The sequence below is a fragment of the Acanthochromis polyacanthus genome, chromosome 4 (assembly GCF_021347895.1).
Source record: "Acanthochromis polyacanthus isolate Apoly-LR-REF ecotype Palm Island chromosome 4, KAUST_Apoly_ChrSc, whole genome shotgun sequence".
NCBI classification, from domain to species: domain Eukaryota; kingdom Metazoa; phylum Chordata; class Actinopteri; family Pomacentridae; genus Acanthochromis; species Acanthochromis polyacanthus.
In genome coordinates, this window is record NC_067116.1 from 45,233,590 (window position 1) to 45,243,712 (window position 10,123).

The 10,123-nt window shown below is 38.7% G+C and overlaps 1 protein-coding gene across 1 annotated transcript; it reads left to right on the forward strand.

Annotated features, from left to right (window-relative positions):
* Positions 1-1,758: 1,758 nt before the first annotated feature.
* Positions 1,759-7,431, forward strand: use1 (unconventional SNARE in the ER 1 homolog (S. cerevisiae)). Its single transcript, XM_022198410.2, has 8 exons — positions 1,759-1,939; positions 3,116-3,165; positions 3,542-3,620; positions 3,935-4,087; positions 4,341-4,356; positions 4,474-4,498; positions 4,670-4,832; positions 5,557-7,431. The coding sequence occupies exons 1-8, from the start codon at positions 1,775-1,777 to the stop codon at positions 5,737-5,739; spliced, it is 834 nt and encodes a 277-aa protein (XP_022054102.1). The 5' UTR covers positions 1,759-1,774; the 3' UTR covers positions 5,740-7,431.
* The last annotated feature ends 2,692 nt before the right edge of the window (positions 7,432-10,123 follow it).

Here is a 10,123-nt window from a genome sequence, read left to right on the forward strand (position 1 = left end):
GATGCATAAAAATAATAAACAAATATGACATCTGTGATAATTCAGACACAGTTCAGGAAACATGTCACTGCTCCACTTCTGATTTTATTCAGAACGCACAGAATATTTGTCTTTTTGTTCTTGAAAAGACATTTTACGGGCTTAATATCTCGAGAAATAAATCTCCAACAGTCATGAAATTTACTAAAGAAGCAAATTAAGTAGTTTATATCAGATGGAGTTAAACAATGAACCCAAACAGAGGACAACTTTCCAGTTAGTGCTTTAATTCAACCTCTGTCAGCTAACATGTCCTGACATAATCGGGAAGAAGAGAACACTGCTGCTTCTGGAAGGATGAATCTTCTGCAGATGAAAAAACGACCGTCCTCATCTCTGATTGTAAACCTGAAGCTAAAACGCCAGATTTTTACCCAAGAAACCCCAAACAAAAACGCTTTCTTTGTTCCACCGCGATCCTCCACCTCATGTAAACAAAAAACTGCAATAACGAAAAAACAACACAAACTCAAATTAAAAAATAACTCAAAATTATTTTTAATAATAACAATAATGGTAAAATACATTTTGATTTGATTTTGTCTTCTGTTGTGACATGTTGCAACTTTAAATCAAATCAAAATTTAAGAAACTAAAAATACAATTTCATATATATATATATATATATATATATATATATAGTTTGTTTTTATATGTTTTACATTATATGTGTGGATAAGTAGCCTGAGAACAACACACACACAAACATGTCTATGTATGTGTTTAAAACTAAAATTATTTTTACAAAAATGCAAGAAAAAAATGGCCCTGCCTTGCTGTGACAGCTGTTCTGGGCTCCTTCACACCTGCATGTTTGATCAGGTCTCACCAGCTCCTGTCGAGTTCCATGGCTGAGCAGTGATGGGATCCGTCAGAATGTGCTGAGACTCTCTCCAGAGTCTCTACACTAAACCCATTCTCTCTTTCTCCAGTATCTTCTTCTGGCCTATTCTATTCTATACTGTCAAGACATCCACAATCATTGTGTTCAATATTGTTTGTTTGTTTATTTATTTACTTATTGAATCTTTTATTGTTGTTGTTTTATTGATGGGCAATTATTAGTTGGGAATAACACAGCACCTGACACTTTTCAGTTGTAATAGCACCGCTTGCTAGCCCCTACCCCTGTCTGTCCTGTTTCGTCCTGTCCACCCTTTGTTTCCCTGCACATCACTGAGGTGTAGCACTGCCCTCCCTGGCTCTTACCATGGAATTCTAATAAAGAATATCAGCTTAGCTCTCACGGAGGGCTGGTGATGGTCACACACACGCACTAAATAATAAAATATTTGGCTGCAGGACTAAAATATCGTTAATCTCATAAAATGTTGACACCCCTTCCATGGAGTTAAACAATGAGAATAAATGCAAACAAATTAGGGGGGGAAAAAAACACATCTAGTAAATGTCCACCATAAATCGCACTGCAGGGTCTTAACCTTAGTATATGTACTTGCTGGATATATTTATAACACTGATTTATTTCTCTGCTGGAAAACACTTCCTCTCATCACGTGTTGTTTTTGGTGTGCTGCAGAAAAAACAGTGACTCGACTATTTGTGGAAAACCTATTTTATTTAAGCGGGAATATTTTCCATCTCAACAAAATTAATTATACTCCAAGTACTAGCTTCAAGTACAATGAACTCGCCACCGTTAGTTGCTGATTTTTAATTTCTTTTACAAAAAATATTCCCCCGTTGATGTTTTTCCGTTTGAAGTGCGTCACTTATGCGCCGCTCGCCGTCTCTGAGCTGCGTGACGTCAAACTGCTGCGCCAGTGTGTCGGCTCCGGACATGGCTTCCAGGCTGGAGATCAATTTCGTCCGATTGTTGTCCCGCTGCGAATCCATAGCGTCGGAGAAGCGGGGAGAGGCGGAGTGGAGGCTGGAGAAGGTGAGACGAAGAGCCGCGGAGGCTCGGAGCCGGTTGTTGTTCGACCTTCACCGGCTGGAGTTAGCCTGTTGTTGTTAGCCGTTAGCCACGTCACACTGGAGGCTCCAGCTGAGGAGAAGCTTCTGAGACACGTTAGCTGCTAAAAGCATGAAACTGCTGCACTCCTGTTTATTAACTTTCTCTAAATTCATGTCATTCCACAGCCTGGCTAAACACTTGCACTTATTTCAGGAATTTCAGTCCTGATTTATTTTGCTTACAAAGTATTTACATTAAAAACACGAATTTAAACAGAGGATAAAGCGGTATATAGAGGATGGATGGATGGAATTTAAACAGTTAAGCAGTAGAATAAAAGAAAATTGATTGTTTAACTACAAAGTGCAGCTCTTGATGTGTAAAAAACGGCACGTAATTTAAACCACTAGTTTAGTACAATTTGTGAAGATTCTAAAAGAGATAAATGCAGTTAATAAATTAAGGCTTGTTGACTCTTTATATACATGAAGCACCACAGAACAAAGCAGCAGAGAGGAAATAAATGTTAGCAGGTGTATGACATGTAGTATTCAATATACATGTCAGTGTTAGCAGGTAATATAAGTCTGTTTATGTTCATACTAATTGTTATACATTTTGGGAAGTTTTTCAAGAGTTTTTGGTGAAAAATAGAAATATTTAAAATGTTTCTTAAGAACATTCACAAAAAAATCTATTTTTTTATGAATGTTCTTAAAGAAAATAAAAGTTTTACTGATATATATGGAATCACTTTAGATATTTTTAGGATTCTTTTGGAAGATTTTTACTCATTTTTAAAAATATTTACAAGAATTTTCATACCATATTTGGAAGATTTTTTTAAACAAAACTTTTAAGAAAAACCTTTAGGGATTTTGTGGAATTTTTTTGCTGATTTTTTTGGGTTTTTTCAGACAAGGAAGCAATATTTTTTGGTGCTTGTAAATGAAGACAACAGGAGGGTTAAATGAATTTAAGGAGTCCTCTGATGCTTTTTAACAGATCCAGTTAAACTCTACCAATGTGAAATTTATAGAAGAACATACTTTGGCTTCTTTTTTTAGAGCTGCTACAGACAGATCACAGCTTGGCACATCTCAGACTCTTCTAATCCTATAAAATACTTGCATTACTGTTTCTGTTTTGTCTCTTTAGTATGTTGGTGCTCTGGAGGAGATGCTGGTGGCTCTGAGGAAAAACCCGAGGTAACGCCACCCTTTACTGTTTTATAGTTTTCATATTTTTGTTCTTTTTGTCCTTGATTAATTGCTGAAGCATTGATCTGTTTGTACATCAAACTGCTGTGAATTTAGCCGGACCCTCGTTATGTTCTCATAATATTTTTATTTTATTTTTAGTTAAGTTTCACACAGATAATGGAGTAATTAACTGTTTACTGCACCTTCAAACACAGATCACGTTAAGGTTTGAACTGAAAACACTTTAAATTAACGGCTTTTTTTGTATTTTTCAGTATTTTGGAAGAAAGTGCTTCTTTCACCTGTCATGAACGGGTCTTAAGTAAGAATATCAACAACTTTTATGCGTTTCAAACTAACGTCTTGTGTTCTTGTCTTCCAGCAAACCGACTCCAGAGGTTCTGACTGAATACACAAGAAAAGTAGATTTTCTGAAAGGACTTCTAGAGGCAGAGAAACTGGTGAGGGCAATATTTTACACATTTCTTGCCATTTTTAGCATTGCGCTCTGAATGTGTTCATTTTAAAGGTCCCATGTTGTCCAGCTGATTATTTCTCACGTGTCCCCAGAATGTGTGTCAGGTTTTCAGCTAGAAATGCTTTAAAGTCGCTTAATTTCACGATAAATTTGTAGCCGTGTTTGAAATGAGCTGATCCAGTGTCTGTAGCTTTAGTCGTCGTAAAACTTGTCTGTCCTAAATACCAAAAAATCCCATGAACAATAAGATTAGCTGCCAGTTTTCTGATCCCATCTCTGTCCCTCTTTTGTTCCCAGTCTTCAGCAACAGAAAAAGCTTTAGCTAATCAGTTCCTGGCCCCCGGACGGACGCCAACAATCGCCAACGAGAGGATGCCTGCAACCAAGACGGTCCACATGCAGACGAAGGCTCGATGTACGGGAGAGATGAGGGACGAGCTGCTGGGAACGGTGGGACTGGAGATGTTCTGATGTTCTGCTCACAGCTGCGCCTCCTGCTGGACACTTTCTGAACTTTAAATGTGCAAAATATTCAGACTTTAAATGTGTTAGATAATAATAGTGCTTTCAGATTTGTGCTAATTTTACTTTGGTGAATTAACTGTAGTTTGATATTTAACTGATGTTTCTCACAAGGAAGTGGTTTGGTAAAGAATCTAAATGTTGTTTAACTCATGAGTGTCCTTGCTTTGTGTGATTACAGGGATTATCAGGGAAAGGTAAGGAGTACTTTGGGTTTTAAAGACATCTTTCAATCAGACAAGCACTTTTAAAACACTAATATTTGGATAGAAAGTGGGTTTTTTTTTCATATTTTTGTTCTTTTCTCTCTTCAGGCACGTCAGACCTGAGAAACCGAAGGTAAGACTTCACATGTTGTTGTTTTTCTGGAACATACTGAGGCTTCCAGTGCCGCCCTCTGCCACAAATGGAACACTTATATTATAAATCCAGATATCGGCTGGACTTCCTGTTGTGTCTGTATATAAAGAGCTTCTAAACAGCAGAGTAAAGGTGTGTTTCTCTGTGCAGAGGCCTCCCTCTGGATGAGCGTCAGTCCGCCGCTGAGCTGGACGCCGTCCTGCAGCATCACCACAACCTGCAGGAGAAACTGGCCGAGGACATGCTGAACCTGGCCCGGAACCTGAAGAACAACACGCTGGCAGCTCAGAACATCATCAAACAGGACAACCAGGTAGCAGGACAGGATCATCACCGCTCAGTGTGTCTTCTCATCCTCATGTCTGTGCTGCCTGCAGCCACTAGGAGGCAGTAGAAGACAGATAATATTCACAACCAGCCTCTGAATCCACCCTGAAAATAATACCTGTTTTATTTTAAGTAGCTGAACCTATTTTAATCACAGGACAAAACACTTTCTAGATTTATCTAACAATTGCACATTTTATACTGCATATGTACCTTTAAAAATCAAAAAATGTCCTGTTGTTAAGGACGAGTAAACGTCTCATTTTTATCATTGATCCAGTATATCTAAATGTTCTGTATTTACTGTAGATGCTCCATTACAAGCAGCTGTTTTCCCTGCAGACACACTTTTTAGGAAATCTAATTGTTCCACCAGATTTATATTGTAGATTTACTAATAAATAACAGAAAATGTCTATTTTTATGATAATTTTCTATTAAATAACAGGAAAATGTCCTTTTTTAAAATTTTTGGTATACTGTTAATTAATTTTTTAAAAATCATGTTTTCATACTAAAGATCCACCATTAAAAGATTTAAATTTTTCACTCACTTTCAGTTTTTTTTGTACGTGTAATGTGGCACCGGTACTTTTTCTGTTATTTTACAGATTTATTTTTTAGACTGAGACCAACAGAAGCATTTTATGAGTGATTTTCTGTTTATTTCTGTGGATGTTTACGTCAGTTTCTCCCTCTGTGCCGCTCAGACTCTGAGCCAGTCGATGCGTCAGGCCGACATGAACTTTGAGAAGCTGAAGACGGAGTCGGAGCGACTGGAGCAGCACACCAAGAAGTCTGTGAACTGGCTGCTGTGGCTGATGCTCATCCTGGTCTCCTTCACCTTCATCAGCATGATCCTCTTCATCAGAATCTTCCCCCGACTCAGATGATGACGGAGAACCTCCTGAACTCTTTAGTCCTCCTGGCTTCACCAGAGCAGGAACCTCGCAGGCCTCCGTAGATCCTCACAGCGTCCAGATCAGAACCAAACGTTTGCAGGTTTTCAGCTCAAGTTCTTCCTCTGAACAAGAGCTGATGAAGGCTGGGTTTGAAGCATCAGTGTTCTTTTTTGTAGACAGCACAGGACACAAGTAGAAGAAGTCTTAATACGCAGACGACAGCCTTAATTATATGAACGGTCATCAGGAGGAGAGCAGCCTTCAGCAGGAGTTTGTCAGTAAAGTCCGAGTCGTGTTTTTTAGCACATTTATTTCCACCGTGTTTGTCAAACATCCACCATGAGAGACGGTTTTGTGTCTACATTAATTCAACACTCAGTCTAAGAACTCATTCTAAAGAGCTGTGGAGGTGCTCAAATCAACACCTGATGCTTCTTTCAAAGACTTTAAAGCCCAGAATTTACAAGAATTTAGATTTTTTTTCACACCTGGGACCATCTCTGTTTTGACCTCAGGGAAAAAGTCTGAGCTGTGCTGCCATGTTTCCAGATTTAGAGTTCAGTATCTCCAGAAATAAAACTCCCACAGTCATGATGACAGGCTCGTCTCCATCACATCGGGAATGGTTCAGTTGTCCCAGCACAGGCCTTTTCTGTTTTCATCAAAATAAAAAAAAAGATACATTCTTAAAATTAGGGTCCCAGAAAGTTCCTGCTGGTGTATTTTTATGGATGTATCAACATCATTTCCAACCAAAAATCCAGTCTTTGACCGACGTTTGAGCCTCTAACATCAGTAGAGTTTAAAGTTTGGCAAGAAAAGGTTCAAATTTTTCCATTTTTTGTCGATATTTTGACAAAATTTTAATGCGGAGAACAAAAACTAGTCTGCATGAACTTCAGTAAATTGTAATTATATGTGCAAAAATAGAGCCTAAATACTGACGTCTGAAACATTTTGACATCCAGATGAAGAAATGATCAAATATTTCATTATTGCCTCTTGGAAATAGAAAAAAAAAAGTGCAAAGTTTTTGACTAATTTTGGCATTGGGACCCTTAAAGCTCCTATAAGTGTATCTACATGGATGCATCCATGTTTCCTGCTGAAAATAGAGTCTTTGGTCGACATTATATCAACTTTCAGGGCCTCTAATGTCAGTAAGACACGGTTGGTGGATGTGCTAAAACACAGACTACAAACGTTTAGTAAATGGTTTATATCACGCTATAATACTTCTATAAACAGATAAGAGGATGTATGTAACCGTATGCTGTCATTTATTGCGTGTTTATAGACCGGCCTCCTCATAAATTCATTATTAAACACCTATATCTGCTCATAACTGTAAAATAGTGTGTTTAACCCCCTGATATCATGTTCAGTGGGTTCAGTTCTTTCACTAAAATGAAGCAATATTACAAACTGCATACTTCATCTTCATTTTCCTTCCTGTTAAGGTGTGAGGAGTCTCTGTGCTGTCGGGTTCTTTGTCCTCCGTTCTGTCCAGGTTTGGTTCCAGAAATCAGATGAAGATGTTTGTTGAAGTTCCATGGCGCTGATGGAATGAGAAGTTAAATGTCTGTAACGTCCGTTCCTGTTTGAACATGTAGAGGAAAGGTGTGTGTTTAATGTCCCTACAGAGTCAATAGATTCCAGAGAAAATTAAAGGAATTCAGTTTATTTTTGTTGTTGTTTATTGTTAAAATCAAGAAATCTGATCAAAAGTTCCCCCTGACCTCCTTTAGTATGTTTAATGAAGAATGTAAAGTTCCACCTTCATACTATTAATATCTGCAGAGTTACAGGCTTTTTAAGTACATAAAAGTAGGTAGAAAATACATTTTTTCCACCATTTCATCACCTCATTATTTCATCAGCTCAGCAGATGGGCACGTGAAAGTTTCAGGGTTAAAAACACATTTGATTTCTGTTAAAAACTGAAGCCAGATCAGTTTTATATCCTCTCCAGGTATGACAGTCTAAAGACGGAATCTCACTTTTGTTCAGATTAATCTGATTTCACCAGTGAAATAAGATGATTTGGGTGAATCTGTGTGTGTCCAAATAACAGCTTTTTGGTGGATATTACTTCATTGCAGATAAAGGATGGTCTGATTCTGGTGATTTTTCAGTGTGACTCCAGTGTTTGTGCACCAAACAGCGCCCCCTATCTGTCTGTCTGTCCTTTAATAATTCAGCTGCAGTACCTCCTGCAGCCTCTAGGCGTCACTCACAGCCTTCCAGTCCAAATGTTAAAACGACCTCTGTGACCCCGGTGGCCTGATCAGCGTGATTCTTAAATTAACCCACCTACTCATTTAGAAACGCTCCGAGGAGCGGACTGAGGCCAAATAAAGCCGGCAGAAAAACTCTCAGACACCAGATGTGACTCGGTTTGTCGGCTTTTCTTCCTCTCTAATGTCTGTAAATATGAGTGGTTCCTGCCAGCAGACTCCAGGAGAAGCAGGTTCCGGTCTTGTTGAGGGGTTTGGCTGCCGTCTGAGCAGCTTGTCCAGGCCTGCAGCTCGGCCTCTGGTCCCTCCTCAGACCTGCCGTCGTGTATTTTAGGACCCTGGGGGGCGTTGAGCTGCTGGAAGCCAAAGTATGCAGCCGCCAGGAGACCAAATGAGGCAAAACCAGGAAGGATCATCGGTTTGATCGCAGGTGCAGCTTCTCCTCTTCGCTGGTTTCTCCTGGGGGAGGGTGGATCAACCCAAGTATCGATAATGTCGATACCAGCAGTGGTATTGATATCGAACGATACCAGTGTAAGAAGATCGATACTTTAGTTTTGGTTTCTCTCCTGTAAGTCGATTACAAAGACTAGCCGTCTGAGCAGCGTTTACCAGTCTGCACTGTGAGGCGTTTAGGGAACATCAGTAAATGTAGTGTCTGTCAATCAGCAAATGTTCAGCTAGTGAGGTGTTTTACCTGTAATCGGGTGGGACCAGGTGGGCGATATGAACTGACAGTGTCTGTCCTGCTTTATTATCAGTTCAATAACCATAGGGGGATATTTTTCATATTCATCATTACAAAATTAAAAATGCATCTGAAGCCTCGTGTCGTCCTGCAGGTCAAAACTGACCCGTTTTAAAGTCTGAAAATGTGGAAAAAAATATATTTTCACAGTGAAACTTCTGATGTCCACATTTTCAACATTTTTGGGAAATTTTGGAACATTTTGTGGTGGAAAAGAAGTGTTAAAAATGTTTCTTCAGAACATTCACAAAAAAATCAACCAAAATCCAGCAAATGTCACTGGATTTTGGTTGATTTTTTTTGGAATGTTCTTAAAGAAAATATCAGAAGTGTGACTGATATATATGGAATCACTTTAGAATTTTCAGGATTTTTTTTGAAGATTTTTAGTCATTTTTTTTGAAAATATTTGCAAGAATTTTTTGCCACATTTGGAGTATTTTTTTAAATACAACTTTTAAGGAATTATTGGAATTTTCTTCCTGAAGGTTTTGCAAATTTTCAGAAATTTGGGGAATTTTTTTGTAGCATTTTTGGATTTTTTTCAGACAAGGAAACAATATTTTTTGGTGCCTGTAAATGAGGACAACAGGAGAGTAAAAAGAGCGTGTGCTATTTCAGTGACATAAGTGTTGCAAAACTGTCTAAAATGAATCCTGTTTAAGGAGGTTATCCCTAACTTTGTGATTTCATCAGCAACCCAGATTCTTCCTCGTCTGACCCACAGAAAACCTGCCCAGGAAATAGTCTGATTCTTAGACCCTGGAAGCATTTACAACCCCATCTTCATTTCAGATGTGGACGACCAGATACAGCACCTAACCTCTGTTCTAAACCTGCCAACTACTGAAAAAGTCAGTGTGGAGTATCGATAACGGTATCATTACGGGCGATAGCGGCCCCGTATTTACTTGGTATCAGATCGATCCCAAATCTTTCAATATGGCACACCACTAGTTTCTTCTCCTGCGTTCGCCTTTATCTGGTTGTGTTTAAGCCTCTGACGGTCAGAAAATACCTCTCATTAGCAGCTCCTCTGACCTCTGACCCAGGAAGCTCTGATCCTGGAGTCTGAAAATAGAGTCAGACCTCCCAGACGTGTTCAGGAAATTTAGATCAATCAATTCAGCTCCTAAAGAGGTCTCATTTAGAGGAAGCAGAGGTGAAGAATAACCAGGTGAGTTCAGCTCATGGATGCATCTGGACAGTAGTTATCTCTATCTGTCTGTATCTAGGTCTATTTATATGTGTATTATAGGTAATTTACTCATAATGTCATTCTTTGTGAAACATGTATTCTTCTTTTCATTATTTATATTTTCATACAGACATATTTATGGTGTTAAAAAAGCAGAAAAACAGTCAAAACAAACCCAAAAAACAAAGTTAA